Source organism: Diplotaxodon limnothrissa, linkage group LG7 (assembly GCF_057381915.1).
Source record: "Diplotaxodon limnothrissa isolate DT_005_m linkage group LG7, D_limnothrissa_male_GT1.1, whole genome shotgun sequence".
NCBI classification, from domain to species: Eukaryota; Metazoa; Chordata; class Actinopteri; order Cichliformes; family Cichlidae; genus Diplotaxodon; species Diplotaxodon limnothrissa.
The window spans coordinates 13,889,103-13,908,961 of NC_140602.1; the positions used below are offsets into that span (position 1 = coordinate 13,889,103).

A 19,859-nucleotide genomic window follows, 5' to 3' on the forward strand; every position below is an offset into this window, starting at 1 on the left:
TCAGAAGCATTCTGAACACGAGCTGTGTCTACAAAGTGCAACATGTGAATATAAATGATTTAGTTGTAGAGATTTTCCAAATTTGTCGAGCAATCTCATACATGATAATGTGATATTAAACTCCGCTGGAAGGCTTTTCACTTCTGCAGGTTTTCCCTTGCTGGATTAGAAGAGATTACGTCTTCTAGCAGAGCACATAGCCAGAAGCACCCAGTGAATTATTCAACACAAATTTAGCCTAATATTTATCTAATAACTAAACAGAGTGTAGCTTTTTTCATGGTAAGCTACATGTTGTTATTAGGTTGGCTGTTATTTTCCTCATACTGACATGTTTGACTTTTTCAGCATATGGTATTGCACCAGTTGTCAACTGAGGTGCAGTGTGATATCCTTATGGAAACAACGTAATCCCTACAATATGACAGAGAATGAGAATGAGCGCTCTACGGTGTTTAGCTTAATGATAATTCTTCATAATTTCCTCCAAACACTTCATGCACATAGGAAACCTTTAGTTACTTGAGGGATATAAGTTCATGCTGTTGGATTAGGTTAATTTATAACAAGGTAATAACAACACCGCATTTTCATCAGTGGTGATTTAACTCCAGCATTAGGGCATTTTGTAGTTTTAAGGTACAGTATAGATACACGAAACCCCTTTTCAGCCTAATATATTATTGAATAAAAAGTACTGATACATTTACATGTGCACTAGTTTTATATTGCTGCTGCCAAAAGCTTGGTACATGAATACATTGTTTGTGTGAGTCTCTGAAGCCTCTGTGAATTAATGAGAAGAACTGAAGCCTCAACACTCTATTTCTGTGAGTTCTGCTGAAACATGATATTACAGCATTTTGTACATAGTGGGAATTCACTGCCTGTGAAGTCGCTAAGGTTTGTGTTGTGGTTACAAGCTGATTGATGTCAAAGCTCCAGCTTTCCCATTCACCACCAGTTAAAGGACTCTGACATTTTGTGTTGGATGAAGGCGTTAAAAAAAGATGAAATCACTCAGCACATCTGCAGCTGTGCAGGTAGGTTCTGACACTGTGGAGGTATTTGCGTTAGTGGGCAAGTCAGTGGAAAGATAATGGATAATGACTCTATTTAATGCCATTTTTTTGAATTTGCGCTGCCAGGCAACTGTCATCATTGAAAGTGTACACTGCGTATGCAATGCTCACACTTAAAGGACTTCAGGGCTATTGACAGAGAGCTCTCTAGTTATGGAGTGGGTAGTGTATGCCTACTGATGTAACAGCATTTATATTCAAGTGATGAAGAGGTGGAATGGCCTCGCTCACAGTGCAGTGAGAAAGGTCATAGATACAATGTATTTTGATAAAAGCTTTCAGTTTATGTAAAAATGTTAGATAACATTAAATCTACCATTGTGGAAGTCATTTAGTCCAGCGGTCCCCAACCCCCGAGCCTCGGACCGGTACCGGTCCGTGAGTCGTTTGGTACCGGGCCACGAGAGTTGAGGCTCAGGTGTGAAATGTATGATTTTCAGGGTTTTTATCGGTTTTCAGCGTTATTTTGTTATCGTTTTGATCGTTAACTCGGTTTTCCTGGGTCTTTTCACGTGTGTTATGAATAAATCGTCTTTTTTTCGGTACCGGTACTACCGGTAGTTTTATTTTGTTGTATTTATCCGCGACACATTAAAGGCCGGTCCATGAAAATATTGTCGGGCATAAACCGGTCCGTGGCGTAAAAAAGGTTGGAGACCGCTGATTTAGTCCTCCCTTATTGTCACGGGAAGTTGTTCAGCATTTTCCATCGTACAGATAACAATGACCATTTGGCATCCCTTTGTGTTTTTTCAAAAACTAGCTCTACATCTTTAGAGTTGATATCGCTGTTGTCTTTGTAATAATAGTAGTAACAGTTTTTACTTCATTTAAAAATTTTACCTTTAAATGTTTACATTTCTATTTGACCAATTCAATATCTAGGAAGTAGAGAACGTGTTTTGGGGGGAAAACTTTTCTCACTGACACAAACTACTGACTAGATTTGATGAAGGTGACCATGATGATGTGGTGAAGAATGGGTTTTTGTTTTGCAGAACTTCTGTTAGACCAGTTATTAGCATACTATTATTTTCAATATCACAAATTTCTTATTTTGACACTTAGGAGGAATTCTGCTCCATTTAAAATAAATAAATAAATTACAGTCAAGACCAATCATAGATGGAGAGCCTATGAACCTTGTTATATGCTTGTCAGTAGTAGACTCCTGAACCACGTCATTAAGTCATCAGTAACTCTAGTTAGCTTTATTCGCAAGGTGCCATCAGTACAAATAAGCACAATCAGGATGATAAACAATAGTAATTGCCATATTACATTATAAATTTATCAATAGGTCAACACCACAATCACTGCCTAGAGGTCCAGTTTGTCTATCCATCCATTCCTTCAATCATCCACTAATTCATTAATTTTTGGATTATCTTTTCCGGGTTGTGGGAGGAGCAGTCTAAGCAGAGGTGCCAAGACCTCTCTCCCCCAGCTAAGTCGACAAGGGATTCTCAAGCCACCCAACAGATGTAATCTCTCCAGCATGCTGAGTCTGCCCTGGGACAACTTTTACGTTCAAGCAAGCACCCAGGAGGCTACTAGTCAGAAGACTGAGCCAAATCATCTGGCTCCTTTTCTAAGCCCTTCCTAGATTTTTGAGATCCTCAGGGAGAGCCCAGATACTCTTAGGAGAAAGCTCATTCTCACAGCCTTTACCCATGATCTCATTCTTTTGGACCATGCCATCCTTAGAATGCAAAGTTCTGCCAGTGGTGAGAGGTGGGGCTCTGCCAAACATGGCTCTCCACCAGATGCAAATACAACGCACACACACACACTAAAGGCACATTCCTCTGTACGGTGTCCTCCCCAGGCAATTGATCCAACAACTCAGTTCCTCCCTCCATTAGGGTGTCCACTCTGCCATAAATGATGCAGTGACAAAGTTGATCATTGACTTACGATCAAGGGTTTCCCAATGCCAAGTCCACAAAACCCTTACAAACAGTCTGTGACTAATACTTCAGTCACTCATATAAGAAAAAGTTCAGTCATAGACATTATGGTGACATTACTCATTGTTTACTGAAGCCATGTTTTAACCCTTGTGTGGTGTTCGTATTTTTGTTACTCAGCCAGTGTTCATGGGTCTGGTGGACCCGCTAGAGTTTTGGCTTTCCAAATTAACACTATCAAACAATTTTATGTTAAATTACTCAACAGATGTTTACTTCATCCCAATTACAAGACATATGAACAGCAAACATGGTTAATTTTTTCCCTTTACCTTTGTTAGATCACATTTATGAATTAATGTGCTTCTCGTTTTTCTTTTATATAAAATGTTATAAATAAATCAGTTATAATCAAGTGGACTGAGTGGAAAGACACAACACATTTACACGTGAAAAAATAATTAACTGTTTAATTTTTCTTTTGAAAAAAACTGAACACGGGTCTCACAGACCCGAACACCATACAAGGGTTAAAGTCTCAAGTTGAACGTTTTTGCTATCACCATGTTGGTGTTCTGATACTGAACAAGACTAGCAAGAGGTGGATCTGACAAAGAAACCAAGGACACCACAACTGAGTAAAAACCTTTAACTGACAGGTCATTAGCCAGTGAGCATAATCCTCCTTTTTCTGACTCACAGAATGCCCACAATTTACAAAATAGACCTGAAACTACAGATTTAAAGTCTTTAAGATGTGTGAATTGCTACCTTATGATGGTGGAGGGGTTTGTGTGTCCCAGGGATCCCAGGGGCTATGTTGTCCGGGAGCTTTTTCCCCCTGGTAGGATCTCCAATGGCAAATTGGTCCTGGGTGAGGGACCAGACAAAGAGCGATTCAGAAGACCCTTATGAGGAAAACATCGAGGGAACAGTTTACCCTGCCCGGGATAGGGTTACCGGGGCCTCGCCCTGGAGCCAGGCCCGTGAAGGGTGCCCAAGGGCAAGCATCTGGTGGTCGGGCCTTAGTCCGTGGGGTCCGGCCGGGCACAGCCCGAAAAAGGGACATGGGCCCATCCTCCCGCAGGCCCACCACCTGCAGGAGGTGCCGTAGGGGTTGGGTGCATTCTGTGCCGGGTGGCAGCCAGGAGCAGAGGCCCTGGCGGACTGATCCCCGGCTACCAAGACAGGCAATTGGGACATGGAATGTCACCTCTCTCGTGGGGAAGGAGCCTGAGTTAGTGCATGAGGTTGAGAGGTACTGGCTAGATATAGTCGGGCTCACCTCTACGCATGGCTTGGGCTCTGGAACCAGTCTCCTGGAGAGGGGCTGAACTCTGTCTCAGTCTGGAGTTGTCCCTGGTGAGAGGCGACGGGCTGGGGTGGGTATTCTAATATCCCCTCGGCCTACTGCCTGTACGTTGGGGTTCTTCCTGGTGGATGAGAGGGTTTGTTCCCTGCGCCTTAGGGTCGGGGAACGGGTCCTGACTGTCATCTGCGCTTATACACCGAGTGGCAGTTCAGAGTACCCAGCCTTCTTAGAGTTCCTGGGTGGGGTGCTGGAGGGTGCTCCACCTGGAGACTCTGTTGTCCTACTGGGAGACTTCAATGCTCACATGGGTAACGACAGCGAGACCTGGAGGGGTGTGATTGGGAGGAACGACCTCCCTGATCTGAACCCAAGCGGTGTTTTTTTATTGGACTTCTGTGCAAATCACAGTTTGGCCATAACAAACACCTTGTTCAAACTTAAGTGTCCATAAGTGCACATCGCACCAGGAAGCTCTAGGCCGCAGGTCGATGATCGATTTTGTAATCATATCACCAGACCTGTGACCATATGTTCTGGACACTCGGGTAAAAAGAGGGGCTGAGCTGTCAACTGATCACCACCTGGTGGTGAGTTGGATCAGGTGGCGGGGGAGGACGCTGGACAGACCCGGTGCACCTAAACGAGGGTGTGCTGGGAACGCCTAGCAGAGGCCCCCGTCCGTGAGATCTTCAACGCACACCTCCGGCAGAGCTTCAACAGCATTCCGAGGGAGACTGAAGATATTAAGTCTGAATGGACCATGTTCAGCATCTCCTGCTGCTGCATTAAGCTGCGGCCGTAAGGTGGTTGGTGCCTGTCGTGGTGGTAACCCCCAAACCAAATGGTGGACACCAGAAGTGAAGGGAGCCACCAAGCTGAAGAAGGAGTCCTATCGGGCTTGGTTAGCCTCTGGGACTTTGGCAGCTGACAGGTACCGACAGGCCAAGCGGAATGCGGGTCGGGCAGTGGCTGAAGCAAAAACTCGGGTGTGGGAGGAGTTCGGAGAGGCCATGGAAAAAGACTTTCGGACTGCCTCGAAGAGATTCTGACAAACCGTCAGGCATCTCAGGAGGGGAAACCGGTGCTCTACCTGCACTGTGTATAGTGCTGTTGGAGCGCTGCTGAATTTGACTGAGAAAATTGTCTGGCGGTGGAAGGAATACTTCAAGGACCTCCTTGATCCCACTGACATGTCTTCCGAGGAGGAAGCAGAGTCTGGGGATGAGGGGGATGACCCGCCAATTTCTGGGGGGGAGGTCACTTAAACAACTCCTTGGTGGCAGAGCCACTGGTGTGGATGAGGTCCGCCTCGAGTTCCTGAAGGCTCTGGATGTTGTACGGCTGTCCTGGTTGAAAAACCTCTACAATGTTGCGTGGAGATCAGGGGCAGTACCCCTGGACTGGCAGACAAGACTGTCAGAAAAATGGGTGGTCCCCATTTTTAAGAAGTGGGACCGGAGGGTGTGTTACAACTACAGGGGGATCACACTCCTCAGCCTCCCTGGGAAAGTCTATGCCAGGGTGCTGGAAATGAGAGTTCATCCGCTAGTCGAACCTCAGATACAGGAGGAGCAATGCGGTTTTCGTCCTGGTCGCAGAACACTGGACCAGCTCTTTATCCTCTCAAGGATACTTGAGGGCGCATGGGAGTTTGCCCAAATAGTCTACCTGTGTTTTGTGGACTTAGAGAAGGCATTCGAACGTGTCCCTCGGGGTGTCCTGTGGGAGGTGCACGCAATAAGTCGGACTCGTTCCCGGTGGGTAATGGGCTCCGCCAGGGCTGCCCTTTGTCACCGATTCTGTTCATAATTTTTATGGACAGGATTTCTAGGCGCAGCCAAGTGGCGGTGGGCTTTCACTTAGGCGGCCTCGGAATCTCATCTCTGTTTTTTGCGGATGATGTGGTTCTGTTGGCTTCATGAATGTAGCCAACAGAACCACTGGAATGGTTCACAGCCGAGTGCGACGCAGCAGGAATGAGGATCAGCACCTCCAAATCTAAGACTAAGGTTCTCAGCCGGAAAAGGGTGGAGTGCCCACTCCGGGTCGGGGATGAGTTCCTGCCCCAAGTGGAGGAGTTTAAGTATCTCAGGTCTTGTTCGCGAGTTATGGGAGAAGGGAGCCGGAGATCGACAGACAGCCTGGTGTTGCGGCTGCAGTGATGCGCACCCTGCAACGGTCCGCCGTGGTGAAGAGAGAGCTGAGCGTAAAAGCGAAGCTCTCAATTTACCGGTCGATCTACGTCACTACCCTCACCTATGGCCACGAGCTGTGGGTAGTGACTGAAAGAACGAGATCGCGGATACAAGCAGCGGAAATGAGTTTCCTCCGACGGGTGGCTGGCCTCTACCTTAGAGATAGGGTGAGAAGTTCAGCCACCCAGGAGGGGCTCAGAGTAGAGCTGCTGCTCCTCCACATCAAAGGAGCCAGCTGAGGTGGTTCAGGCATCTGACAAGGATGCCTCCTGGGCACCTCCTGGGTGAGGTTTTCCGGGCATGTCCCATCGGGAGGAGGCCCCGGGGCAGACCCAGGACACACTAGAGAGATTATATCTCTCGGCTGGCCTGGGAACGCCTTGGTGTTCCCCCGGATAAGCTAGAGGAGGTGGCTGGGGAGAGAAAGGTCTGGGCTTCTCTGCTTAGGCTGCTGCCCCCGCGACCTGGCCCCGGATAAAGCGGAAGAAGATGGATGGACTACTGATTTAAAGTCTTTAAGATGTGTTTTGACACCAAAGGATTTGATAAAAAAAAAAAAAAGAATGCGGGTTTGAGGCACTTAAACTTTGGCTTCAGCTACTTTTATCTTTTACAGGGGGTGAAGCCAAGTAAACTAGCTGCCTAGTTAGCATGTGTCATATAGACTGGACTTATAAGCACTGGTATGATTAGTGGACAAAGAATAATTAGAAAATCATTTTTGTCCAAAGCGCTACATTTTCATCATAGGAGTTGCTTTTAGAGCCAACCTGGAGTGGCCAATCAAACAAGTACATATTTTGGGCATTTCAGGTTGGCTTATCATTTATTCTGAATAAGTTATGATGCATAATTTGTATGTTTCTGGGACAGTAAATGAAGTTAAAAGAGACCATTAGCATTTTAAGTGATGCTTGTTTGATATTCATACAGATTTTAACAACATTTGTTTCTGAAACAGCTTTGAGCAAGTTTGGAAATCATTTGTGACAATCAAACACTATGTGCTCTACAGTTTCAGAGGGGAAAATACAATCTCCCATCTCATGATGCCCTGGCACAGATTCTACCAGATAATCAGCTGCTTCGCAGCAGAGCAAAGACTGAGCTTCCAGGCACTGCCCAGCTAGACCAGAATACTAAAGCTGAGAGGGCAGACTCTACCGAGAACAAACCTAACATAAACAGCATGTATCAAGTTCCTCATCCACACATGCGGTACGGTGCAAAAATATATGAGAAACAGATTTATTTGATTTATTTCGAAAGTAAATGAAAGACTTAAATTTAGACTACAATTGTGTTCTCATGCTTTAGGCCCCCTCCGCATGACTTTGAGGATGATCCCCACGTAGCAGAGATCTCTGACCTCCAAACAAAGGTGAATAGGCATGACCAATATCTTAACTGTTCAATCAATCAGTGAGGCAATCCTATGTCATATTTAGTTAGCGAACAGTGACACAGAAAGGCCAGTGAAATGAGAAGATGATGAAGCAAACAGTCACAGTTTGGAGATAAAATGAATACATTAACATTTCTCCTTGACTGTAATTGCACTGAAGGAGGATTAAGCTGATGAGGCTTAAAGTGTTCCAATAACATTTTCTTTTCGAATATCTTGCCATTTTCTCCTGTTTTATTTACAGCCAGACTATTATGTCTGCACACTGCCTTAAATTGTCTGTGGGTGTAGATTTTATATGTGCTTAATTTATCAACAAGTATTTTTCAGTGCAAAAGTGCATATTTAAAGTTTAATAGACAATGATTATTAATACTTTACATGTAAAATAATGTGGTTAATAAAATGCAGCCAAATGTGAAATCCTCATGTTTCAGTCGAGCTGTCATACATCTGTCCTGACGTGACTTTATGCATGACATCAGACCTGTTTAATGGCTTTATATCATACAGAATAGAAGGGATCCAGCCAGAGACAGAGATTCCCTTTTATTTTCAACACATAAAAGGACTTTCCAGACTCATCACGGGGAGCTCTCATTCACACACTGCTTTGGGCCCCCAGCAGAGACGACATCTCATCTACAGTCATGATTGTCACCTCGTCCCTGCCCTTTCAATTAGATGCTCAATTTCACCCCTTGTGTCCCATGGGAGACACAACAACACCATCCAAGATTGGAATCCCCTAATCGTCACCCCCCTGCTCATACATACAGCTGGACCTGCCTCTTGTCTCCATTCAATTCTGGCTATTCAACTTGATAGAAGAGCATGTGACAGAACAATGGGTCCTGCACGCTGCTAGACAACATCCAGGGGCCTTGTACAAAGAAATGCTTTGATAAAAAAGCTCTCCTCCCAGACTCATTTTGTCAGCCTTTAAAGAAACAAATTTCTTTAAAGAATTTCCCAGAAATATATATTTTTTGCTCGCTTCTACAGAAATTCAGCTTTCAGAGAGGAACGTGTGTGCATGCATGAGTAAACGACTAAAATTTGTGCAAAATCCCCGGTTAAATTTCCCCTAACAAAACACCTTTACAGGATGGAGTGGTATGCCCTTATGAATTTGAGGAGCCAGAGTTATGAATACATTATACCAAACCTTAACCAATCAATTAGAGGAACATCCAAGTCAATGGATTGCATTCATTTATGGCTTGCAGTAATACCCCGTGTCTCATGCTACATGCATATCTGAAAACCAGAAGTTACCAGTTATCCTATTTAAAACCAGTTCAAGCCTGTTCATCCCTTTTGCTGCTATAATTGTTTGTGTGTCTATGGTAATACATCCTGTATTACTCTCTTAAGACATGGGTTTGAGGAGACATCTAGTGGTGGCGCTCGCTCATAACCACTAATATCAAATTGTTTACAGGCCAGTGAATTTATTGTTGACACCAGTCAGTGCATGACAGTAAAATGCCACTATAAGCACTAAAAAGAATGGCATTTATTGATCTGACAGGCACTAATAAGGTTCAATGCAAGTAGTAGTAGACCAGTAGGACACAAACAGTGAAAGAGAATTTTTAAAAATATCTATTTTCTGTTACCTACATTGTAGAGGGTAACTTTGCCTCCACACCTAAACAGGAAAACGAGTAAGTCATTGGTTATAGTGGGACTCAACAGGTGGGGGGAATCCTAAGATCTCTGTAGTGGCTCAGTGGGAAAAAGAATTCCAACTCATAACAATTAATGTGAGCGTCAGTAGATTTTCTTAGTGTACACGCTGTGATCAGCTGACCTGCTGCTCTTTGTGGATTTACATAACTGAATTCAACAAGATGTCAGCATTTTCACAAGCTACCATGGGTGATGTCCATCCCCTGACACTATACTGTTTCTTTATACTAGACAGCATAAAGCTGGTATACAGTTAGGATTCAGTGAATTAATCTAAGCATCATCAGTTTAAATGCAAATTCATCTCTGATGCATTTGATGTAACCTTATTCTAACCATAAGAACCACAGCCACTTTGATACAGTCCAACAAGGTGCGTTAATGCAAGCTACCCTGTTTATCCTGGGCAAAATACCCCAAATATTCATGCAACATTTGAATGGCACAAAGTTAGTATAGCTTAGTTTGTTTCACAAAAATGAAAACACATAATCTATCAAAACAAGACATTGCATATAAGCTTTAAATTTGCAGTTCATCAGAGTCACTGAGCACTTCTTACCTTTAAATACAACCTCTCTTCTTCCTCTCACGTCCTGTCTGTCTTCCTCCATCTCTCATTGAATTTATCACGCACGCTTTTCTCTCCCTAGGAAATCCAGACCTTTAGCTAGCGACACACTGTGCGTCAAACTGCACACAAAAAGTTTGCGTGTTTTTGCTGATAGAAACGTTTAATTTGTACTTACCTGCCACTTAACAAAACGTTACTTCCGTTATGCTCGCTCTTCTTCTGTGGCGCTAGCTTGATTCTGAAGTACCGCGAACACAAATTGCGGACACCTGCACTCCTTCCGGCCCACCTATAAGCTATAAATGAACCTTTGAACCGAAAGTAACGAGACTGTTTTGCATATGTAAGGAGTAGAAAATACGCATATTTGTATAAAAATGTAGGTAGTAAAAGTAAAAAGTTGTCTGAAAAATAAATAATCAAATAAAGTACAGATACCTGACAATTCTACTATTTGTACTTGGTTACTTCTTAAGTACTCTACTTAAGTACAGTAACAAAGTATTTGTACTTCATTACTTCTCACCTCTGCTTTTAAGCCACTGAAAATGTTCTAATGTGAGGCACTCTTTCACCATCAGGAGATTGAAAACTATCGCTCAGCAATGTCTAGGATGGCAGAAGACATAATAACACTTAGGACACAGGTGCTGTCTTTGGAGGCAGAAAACAGTCAGCTCCGCAGTGATCTGTCTCTGCAGCAGGACCTTGGACGAGATCTTCTGGCCGACACTGACATTGATGTCATGACCAAGGCTGAAATTGCTGACCGAATAGGTACAAAAGTAATATATCACTCTAACTTCACTCTCTGGTAGCTTGTGGTTCACGGGGGCATTTAAAAGTAGAGTTTATGTTTTAAAAGTAAAATGGGAGCCAGAACCTTCAGCTTTCAGGCCCCTCTCCTGTGGAACCAGCTCCCAGTTTGAACTCAAGAGATATACACCCTCTCTAATTTTAAGATTAGATTTACAACTTTCCATTTCGCATATATAGCTTATAAGTCTATAGCTTATAGCTGGGGCTGGATCAGGTGACCCTGAACTCTCCCTTAGTTATGCTGCAATAGGCCTAGGCTGCTGGGGGCTTCCCGTGATGCCGTGAATGTTTCTTCTTCACTCACTGGGTGTTTATACATCACTCTGCATTTCATCATTAGTTATTTCCCCTGTCATCAATTTTCCTTCCCAGTGTTGCCCATTACTTCTTCATGGGGGGTTTGTCTGATTGTTGGGATTTTCTCTGCGTTATTGTAGGGTCTTCGCCTTACAATACAAAGTCCCTTGAGGATGTTGTTGTTGTGATTTGACACTTAAATAAATTTAACATTTAAGTTTTACTCAGCTTTATATTATCCACACACCATCATTTAGTCTCAGAGCAAAATTTTAAACTCCTAAGAAGTTAAGAGCAAATAAAGGACTAGGTGCTGATCCACTAAAGTCAGATAATTTACCACCCAGCTAGCTCTCTCTCAGTGCCGTAACAGACTTAAGGTCATTTCTTCGGCAGATGAAGTCATGACATCCAAGGCTGCTCAGCATGCGTTAATCCTTGTGAGTGTCCTTTCCCAGGCAGACTGTCATTTTGTGATAAGGAAGCTTATTCAGGCCATGGACCACGATAAGCTCCGTGTGTACTACAACCCTTATCTCCTGAAGGACAGTTTGTGGCCCTCGGGGAAAGGACGTTCCAGAAGGTCTCTTTGCTAACATCAAAAGCAAAAGGATAGGATTTAACTCCCATCCCTCCGAAAGATCCATTCAAATTCAAAAGTATATTGATGGATCTTTTGATTATTATTGGTCCAAAGCACATGGCATAAAACTGACATGTTATTGAAACTAGTGTGAAATTCGAACTCATTACTTAGATATGCTCAGCGATCGAGTTTTTAAGTGAATGTACAAAAAACACGTTCCCTGTAAGTAAGGGATGACAGACAGTTTCTGCAGTTCTGATGATTGTTCTGCTCTTTTTAAGCCACTCTAAAATTCAAGCTCGCCAGTGAGGTGAGCAAGGCCGCCACACAAAGGGACCGCATACAACATCTGCAGAATGAGCTCATCCGGGTTAGAAAACACACCACACACATTATGAATATTTTTAAAAACACGTCTCAGGAAAGTGTCTTTCCATTGATTATATAACTCGTATTGTTTTTTTGTGCAGAAAAATGATAGTGAGCAGGAGCTATTAAAGCTCTGCAGAGTCCTCCAGCAGGAGCAGAAGGATCTGCAGCATCACCAGAGTCACTTGGCAAAGATGGCAACTTTAGAGGCCACAGTGAAACAGCAGGAAGAGGTGAACAGTCTGTTACTAATCTAATTTCATGACAGTGAATATGCTTCTCATGTGACTAGCAGCTTATAATTCGCATGTGGGGATATTTATGTTTGTGCCATCCTTATTTTTAGGTCATAGAAAAAATGGAGAAAGCATTAGATGGAAAGCTCAGAGACAAGAATATTCATCGTGGTGACAAAAGGCTGATGCTAATGGAAAGAGGTAGGTGCACCCAGTGGGAACAATTATGATCACAAAAGCACTGACAATGACTGGAGTGTCTGATCTCCTTTCATGCTGAGAAGATGGCCTTAAAAAGAAGGAAATGAAATCAGCCTTAGCAGCAGAGAACGGCCGTCTCAGAAAAGAGCTGGAAAGGATTCACCAGCTGCCTGCACCACTCAAAACACAGCAGTCAGACCAGGTACTTCTTAAACTCCTTAAATATTGCAAATGACTATGATAGTATCCAAATTTTCCCTCGCAACTCCTAAAAGTGACATTTTTTTTTCTATTTTTACACTCAAGGAGGAATGGAGTTTACGACATAAATTGGAGAGGGCTGAAGCACGAATCCAAACACTGGAAGCTCAGGTTAAGAAAATATAAATAAGATATACTTGGTCTAATTATTTATTTCCTTATAAATATTTTTTTTTCTTCTTTTGCATCTTTAAAGCTGGAGGAGAACGCTAAAGTATGGGGGAGAGAGAAGCAAGAAATGCTGACCAAACTGAGCGAGCACAGGCACGGCTTCATCCGGACATCCACAGCAATCCTTCAAAATGTTCCTTCGGTCAGTCAGGCCTCACCCTTCTCCATATAATTATGGTATGAAGGGATTTAATATTCTCAAATACTGCATGTTACTTCCTACAGCTCCTTATACCAGCAAAGAGGACAGCAGAAGCAAAACCTGTAAAAAGACCTGCAAATGAATTGAACTGTTGATGGGACACAGAGTCTGTGATTTAAAATTTAGATCTAATTCAAATGTGATGATTTAATCTGAAAAAGTGTGTTTAAAATGTAAACCATAGACAATTACATATAAAAACAGATACTTTGTATCAGTTGTATTTTTTTATTCATCATTGGTACATAAATGAAAATTTTTGCCAAGTACAAGTGGAATAAATTTGCACAATGCATTCCTGATTTTTAGTATATTTCACACACATAGTACATGTCCCTTAGTAATCACATTTTTCACTAAGCAATCTACAATATGTATCATTACTTTGTTGTCTAGCTATAGAGATACTGAGGTAAAAACTGAGGTTTTTACCTCAGTATCTCTTTAACTTATTCCTTCCTTCCTGTGTTTTTCTTGCTCTCCCTACAACTCTAAGGTTGGAAGATTTTCATTTGTTGTTCATATTGTGGAGTTTTGTGAAGCCGTTTACAGTTAATTTCATCAAACGCGATGTTACTGACTTGCTTGTACAGGTTTCAGAGTCAATATTATGGGCTTGTCTGGCACGAGAATTAGCTCAAAGGTGCTCTTTACTTCCACATGTTGCTGTTTCTCCACTCTGAAGTTCTCGAGAATCTGCAAAGGTAGCACAGACAGTTTGTATGATGTCAGTGTGCCACATATATATGGAAATACTGCTGATTATTTTCTTTATATCTTACGTGGATAAGAAAGAGTTGCATCTCTGCTTCAGCTATTCTTCGTCCTAAACACTGACGGGGCCCAAAGCCGAAGCCCAGACTTCTGAAGTAGTGGGTCTCGGTCCTCAGCCAGCGAGAGGGCTGATACTGCTCCGGACGAAAAAACACCTTGGGGTGTCTTCCCATAGCATACAGCCCTAATTGGACCAGAGTCTGAATACACATACAGACATATACAGACACAACAACATGCATGACAGTTTGTATGAAAATGGTCAAATACTCAAATATAAATACATCATTTATATGTTTTTGTGCCTCCTACCCCAGCTGGGATGTGATAGTTTTGAATAATTATGTCTTCTGCTATGTATCTTTGCAAGTTCACTGCCACCGGATGCAACCTGAGACACAGAAAGAAAACCACTTTTATAAAAGAAACACAAACTAATGAACTAAGAGAATTGCAAAAGTTCATTCTGATAAAGTGTATCTTTTCTGGTCTTATCTTAAATGTCTTGAACATGTGTTTCAGTCACCTGAGTGTTTCCTTCAGAGCACCTTTGACCAAAGGGATCCGCTTCAGCATCTCCAGCAAGTCTCCCTGACTTTCGGCCCGAGCTGCAGCCACCTCTGCCCTGAGCTCCTCCTGGAGGTTGGGGTGCCTGGCTAATTCATACAACGTCCACAGAAGCGTTATAGAAGTCTGTAACACAACCAGAAGCAGCCTTAAAAATCTGGATAACAGTCACACAGTTCCTCATACTTAAATTTTTTTTTTCTCCTTACTGTATCTACTCCACCCGCCATCAGTTCAGTGACACTGGCTTTGATGTCTTCAATGGACAGCTTGTCCAGCATGAGCAGGCTTGCCAGGACTCCTGGGTATTTCTTTGGAGTGCCTGCATCCTGATGTAGCTTCTTGTAGATGTTCTGGATACAGCGGTCCGCTGATGCAACGAAAGGACAGAAATGAAACAAGAAATTGCACCACAGTAAAAGCAAAAACTGTATTTTGAAATTTCAGAATTAAATTTTCAACCTATGTGTCCCACCGTGGTTGAATATGCCATCCCAGGCCTCCACGTGGTCGCGCCACACCTTTGATCCAGTCTGCTTCAAGAGAGCAGGAGGTATGTACAGCATGGGCGAGGTAGTCTTGAACATAAGGGTGATGCAGTCAATGAAATGCTGAGCTTCTGGGTCAATGTAGTCCAGCATCAAACCCAGACGCTCACCATACAGCACTGAGCTCACCGCTATATTGGACAAAACAAACATGAGATAGAAACAAGTGATGTGTGATTGAGTTTAAAAAAGGCAGGAATAATTAGAATTGAATATTTTAAATAAATGTTAGTCTTACATTCTAATGCATATTTAAAGAGTTCTTGAGAGAGGTCAGTGGTCCACTTGTTCTGGCCAGTTCGCTTGATCTTCTTGTGAACTCTGGCCACAAAATCCTGGCCCACTTCATCCAGCAAAGGCACAAAGTTTTCCAGCATCTTCAAGGAAATCACCTCCTTGTTGAGAATCACACGGTTTGATCTCCAGTCTTCTCCATTCCTGTGTGACAATCAGATTTGTAATTATTTTAAAGTATTTAGCTAACACTGGTAATGCTTACTGAAGAGACTGGTTTTGTCAAAGTGTCTGAATAGTGGAAGAGTTGGAAGAGGACAGTAACAGGACGTACTTAAGAAGAACTCCATATTTGCGATTTCTGTAATCTCTGTATGATGTCCATGGTTCAACCTTCAGCCTTTTAGGATAATGGCCCTCTGCTTTGAAGAGGATGGCAGCATCCTCGGGGTTGATGATATTTACACTTTCATAAGAACCTATTTTTTCTCTGCCATACAGAAAACAAGAAAAGAAATTGTGAGATGAACATTTGACCTTGGAAATTGTAGGTTACAGGTTTGTTTTTTTGTTTTCTTAAAACCCATCACGTTTTGGTCAGCCATGTGCAGTAATTTTTTCATTTTATGTAGAACGAATCAAACAGCCTGGACTCCTTTACCTGTAAATAGGTCCAAAAGTGTTGAAGTTCTGCAACGTGAGGCGGTGAAGATTTCTGAAGCCATCCAACTTCCAGAAATTGTACAAGTTAGCCCAGCCATTCTTCCACAGTCCAGGAACTTCATTGAAAGGCCTGACGACGCTGCTGCTTTCCGAGCATGCCTGTCTGATCACCGGCATGCTGCTGCTGCAGCGCACACCTGTTGCTGTAAGCTCCTCTGCCCAGCACAGCGGCAGCGTCACAGGGCTACGCCAAACACTCCACTTGGCCATCTGAACAACAAAAAATGCTCACTCTGCTCCACCTTCAGCAACTACTCTGGCTCTGCCAAGGACACCTGGTGCAAAAAGGGAGGCGAGAGGCTGGTCTATAGAGTCGGCCCCCCTTTCTGCCCTGATCAAGGCTTTCTAGTTGAACCTCACAGAATAGACCAAAGAACTGATTATGACAGCTCTGCCGCATTACTGAAGCTTTTATCTAGTTTCACAGCTCTTTTTATAATCATGTTTCAAACAGTGTTGCATAAAATAACCTTCAGAAAGCACGTTATCTTTGTAAACAAGCATTTACTTGGAATTTGTGAGAAATTATAAGAATATTACAGAAATTCAGTCACAGCATACATGAAAAACACAGTTTATAGTTAAAATTAAAGATTTAATAAATTAATTAAAATGTACTATAGTTGATGTTTCTTAAGTAGCTTTATGAGTTCTTCCAGCTTCATGGCTGTTTTAATGTCTCCCTGGACTTTAAGTCTGCCACTTGTAAAAGCAGCTATTGGTCGCAGTTCACCCTGAAACATGTCCAGAAGGTCACAGTCACTCATATTCAGGGTTACATCTGGTTCTCGACACAAGGACCCTTCCCCAGCTGCACCGCTACCTAAAGTACAAAGAGAAATAGACAGATTTCATTTTTTTTATGTTTTCGTACACACATTTAGCGCCAAGTAAAAATTCCATAATCATGACATTTATCACCTTGGCTCAGATCCACATAGTAACGGCGCTGTTGTCCATCTCCTGAGCTGATGTCAAACTGATAACAGGCCCCAACCTGGCGGACCAAAGACTCAGAGAGGAGCAGCTTGACTTTGCTGAGCAGCTCTTCAACACAACCTGGTGTGGCAGTGACAGACTCGGCAGCACTGCTGAGCTCATCCGTAAATGCTATGCTGTCCTCTGAAGAAAGAGGTGAAGATTACAGCACTAATTATGGAAAAGATGCAAGAAGATTTTTTAAGTGTTCTGTCTTACCCTGCTGAGGCCGTGATGTGGCACCGTGGCTCAGAAAGTGCATGGCCAACTGCTGAATGGGGCCAGTGAGGCCTTCAAGTCCAGGTGCAGAGGGCATAATCAGGGGGGTAGAGGGGCTGTCCTCTGGGGCTTTCAGTAGAGAACCAAGGGTAAGCTCTACTCTATCCACCTCCAGCCCCCAAGGACGAGTCATCTCGTTTATGTCCATCTGTAAACATGAAGCATGAATGTAAACATGAACTGATACAGCAAAAGAAATCAGCACAGAGTAGCTAAAGCGTGTCCTCACCCCAAGATATTCCCCTAATTTCACTCTCTCAGTTTGAATCTCCCTGACGGTCTTCTTGGCCAGGCTGTGGGTCAAAGCCTTCTGTGCCGTCATTCTGGTGGAAGCATTGAGATCCTGGACTGACACCACTGACAAGACTGGGTTCCAGATCCTGAACTGGATGTCTGCTCCCACTGACAACACACCACCATCCCGAGTAGTCACCTATAACAGCACAGTGTACTGACAGCTGAACTTACATGAAGCCAAACTGGCAAACGAATTAGTACATAAGCATCTCCTCTTAAATAAATAACATTCACAGCTCCTAAGAGGAATGGCTTTGCAAAAATCTGAAGCTCAATTGAATATAAATTATGCCATCAACTTGAAGTTTGAATTGTTTTTGTCTTTTTTTTAAGTGTATTAAAGGTAAGAATGACAGGCTAAGCCATATGAGAAGGAAAAAATTATCTCCAGCACACACAAAATAAATTTCATGGAACTGAAGTTACTGCTTTTAAAACATTTTTAAATGGTAAATGATGCGTATAAGATGTGTTTTACCAGTATCAGAATTCAAAAGTGTTGTGTTACAGTGTGGCAAGAGCAGAAAAATCAGCTGATCTTATGCAATCAGAAACCAGGAAACAACGGCACACAGATCATGTATTTCATCCTATGCTAACCTCTCCTGTGGCTTAAGGATAAAAAGATATAATGTAACACTTCTTTAGCTATTAATTATCATGTACTGTACATGTATATGGGCAGAGTGGATCTCATCCAAAAGACTATCAAAACCATGTTTAACAAACATGCTGAAACATCTTTTTATTTATCTTTTTAAATGCCACAGGCCAGCTATACCAATAATAGCATGTCTGGCAGTTTACCTGGCAAGGGGGGATGTTGAAAGCACGGGTGCGCAGATCTACTTTCTGCCACTGATCAATGAGAGGCAGCACAAGGACGATACCAGGGCCCTTTGGAGGACATATTCGACCGAGACGAAACACTACTATCCTCTGGTAGTTTGGCACAGTCTGAATTGGAAAAAAAAAACATTGTTTATTCTCAACAAGTGAGTGGAGATGCTATGGGTGCAATTTTAAGCCAAACTTACTTTCAGTACAAACCATCCCGTTATTGGAAAGGTTAAAAAGGTGCAGATGTAGACCAGGGAGATGACAACTAGGTTGCAGATCCACGACAACCATCCCTGGGAGGTGTCTAAAAGGGAAGAAACCCCAAGAAGGGGTTATTTTCATTACTGATGGTCAAGTTAAGTCACTCGCACCAGAGCTATGCAGTGTACAAAGTGTGCTAGTATGCTAAAGTATATGAAATATAGGAACAAATGACTAAAGTATTGTGATAATGTCATATCGTGGGCTGTCTGATGATTCCCACCTCTAATATATGAGACATTTCATTATATTCTTTGTGTATTTTGATATAACTTATGTTGACGAAAAAGAAGTTAAGTGTCTGTCTTACTTTCTCTTTGAAGTGAATAACAATCGTACCCTAAACCACAAATTATGTCCCCCTAAACCAGCTCGTGTTAACTAGTGTCCTACCTGTGAAGTCGTTTTCAGTAACATTGGGGATGTAGTCAAACGAAAGGCCTTTGTGGTAGTTGTTAGAGTCCACAAACAGACCAGGAGTCCTCGGAGTGCTGAAGTCCCTTTGAGGGAGCAGGCGATACGAGTTTTTAAACATTGGTAATTTGAAATAATTGCTATCGCCTAATTAATGCACCTTCATACTGTTTATCGGGCACCGTGCAAATGTCAGCGCGCCAAAAACTTTGTTTTCATACACTTTTACTTTAGCTCACTATCCTGATGCGCTTCCGTGTTTTTGTTTTGCTACGCCTCTGCTTCTTCCTCTTCTGCCACGGAGGCTGTCAAATAGCCTTTTCGCGCATTAGCGCCGTCCTCTGGATTGTGGGCGATAATCCCGATAAACCCACAAGTGAAAACATATATTCAATAAAAACATTATTAAATAATTAATTAAATAAATTCATTTTGCAATTTTGCAGGTCTTCTGCAATTTGGGTCCCTCACATTCTAAAGGTAGGTGAAGCCCCTCCTCTCATTAGGTTCAAGGTTGAAATGTAGCCTGACACGCTCCTCGACATGTGCAAAAATGGGGGTGGGGGGGTAGATGCATTACACTGCATGTTTATAATCCATCTGTTAAAGTAACATGGACATATTAAAAG

At 42.7% G+C, this 19,859-nt stretch overlaps 3 protein-coding genes across 3 annotated transcripts; 1 reads left to right on the forward strand and 2 right to left on the reverse strand.

Moving 5' to 3' along the window:
• The first annotated feature begins 1,010 nt into the window (after positions 1 to 1,010).
• ccdc33 (coiled-coil domain containing 33) lies at positions 1,011 to 13,410 on the forward strand. The gene is made up of 9 exons (XM_085357466.1): positions 1,011 to 1,043; positions 10,755 to 10,950; positions 12,157 to 12,245; positions 12,346 to 12,477; positions 12,591 to 12,681; positions 12,765 to 12,883; positions 12,988 to 13,053; positions 13,139 to 13,255; positions 13,339 to 13,410. Exons 1-9 carry the CDS (start codon positions 1,011 to 1,013, stop codon positions 13,408 to 13,410), a joined length of 915 nt encoding a protein of 304 aa, XP_085213592.1.
• Positions 13,411 to 13,888: 478 nt separating this feature from the next.
• Positions 13,889 to 16,371, reverse strand: cyp11a1.2 (cytochrome P450 family 11 subfamily A member 1, tandem duplicate 2). Its single transcript, XM_085357468.1, has 9 exons — positions 16,100 to 16,371; positions 15,773 to 15,928; positions 15,443 to 15,642; positions 15,132 to 15,335; positions 14,866 to 15,026; positions 14,616 to 14,782; positions 14,402 to 14,480; positions 14,098 to 14,289; positions 13,889 to 14,011 (listed from the first exon to the last, which is right to left on the reverse strand). Exons 1-9 carry the CDS (start codon positions 16,369 to 16,371, stop codon positions 13,889 to 13,891), a joined length of 1,554 nt encoding a protein of 517 aa, XP_085213594.1.
• Positions 16,372 to 16,778: 407 nt separating this feature from the next.
• stoml1 (stomatin (EPB72)-like 1) lies at positions 16,779 to 19,495 on the reverse strand. Its single transcript, XM_085357469.1, has 7 exons — positions 19,210 to 19,495; positions 18,753 to 18,859; positions 18,523 to 18,672; positions 17,648 to 17,851; positions 17,359 to 17,566; positions 17,083 to 17,283; positions 16,779 to 16,984 (listed from the first exon to the last, which is right to left on the reverse strand). The coding sequence occupies exons 1-7, from the start codon at positions 19,349 to 19,351 to the stop codon at positions 16,779 to 16,781; spliced, it is 1,218 nt and encodes a 405-aa protein (XP_085213595.1). The 5' UTR covers positions 19,352 to 19,495.
• Positions 19,496 to 19,859: the final 364 nt, after the last annotated feature.

What these genes read in the sequence shown, in the direction of transcription:
- stoml1 (XM_085357469.1), bottom strand. Translation starts at nt 19,351, where the DNA reads ATGTTTAAAAACTCGTATCGCCTGCTCCCTCAAAGGGACTTCAGCACT. An exon ending in CGGGATGGTTTGTACTGAAA is followed by an intron (nt 18,673 to 18,752) that starts GTAAGTTTGGCT and finishes TTTCCAATTCAG; the next exon opens with ACTGTGCCAAACTACCAGAG. An exon ending in AATTAGGGGAATATCTTGGG is followed by an intron (nt 17,567 to 17,647) that starts GTGAGGACACGC and finishes TCATGTTTACAG; the next exon opens with ATGGACATAAACGAGATGAC.
- cyp11a1.2 (XM_085357468.1), bottom strand. Translation starts at nt 16,371, where the DNA reads ATGGCCAAGTGGAGTGTTTGGCGTAGCCCTGTGACGCTGCCGCTGTGC. An exon ending in GCTCTGAAGGAAACACTCAG is followed by an intron (nt 14,481 to 14,615) that starts GTGACTGAAACA and finishes TCTGTGTCTCAG; the next exon opens with GTTGCATCCGGTGGCAGTGA. An exon ending in ACTATCACATCCCAGCTGGG is followed by an intron (nt 14,290 to 14,401) that starts GTAGGAGGCACA and finishes ATGTGTATTCAG; the next exon opens with ACTCTGGTCCAATTAGGGCT.
- ccdc33 (XM_085357466.1), top strand. Translation starts at nt 1,011, where the DNA reads ATGAAATCACTCAGCACATCTGCAGCTGTGCAG. An exon ending in GCACATCTGCAGCTGTGCAG is followed by an intron (nt 1,044 to 10,754) that starts GTAGGTTCTGAC and finishes TTTCACCATCAG; the next exon opens with GAGATTGAAAACTATCGCTC. An exon ending in CAGTGAAACAGCAGGAAGAG is followed by an intron (nt 12,478 to 12,590) that starts GTGAACAGTCTG and finishes CCTTATTTTTAG; the next exon opens with GTCATAGAAAAAATGGAGAA.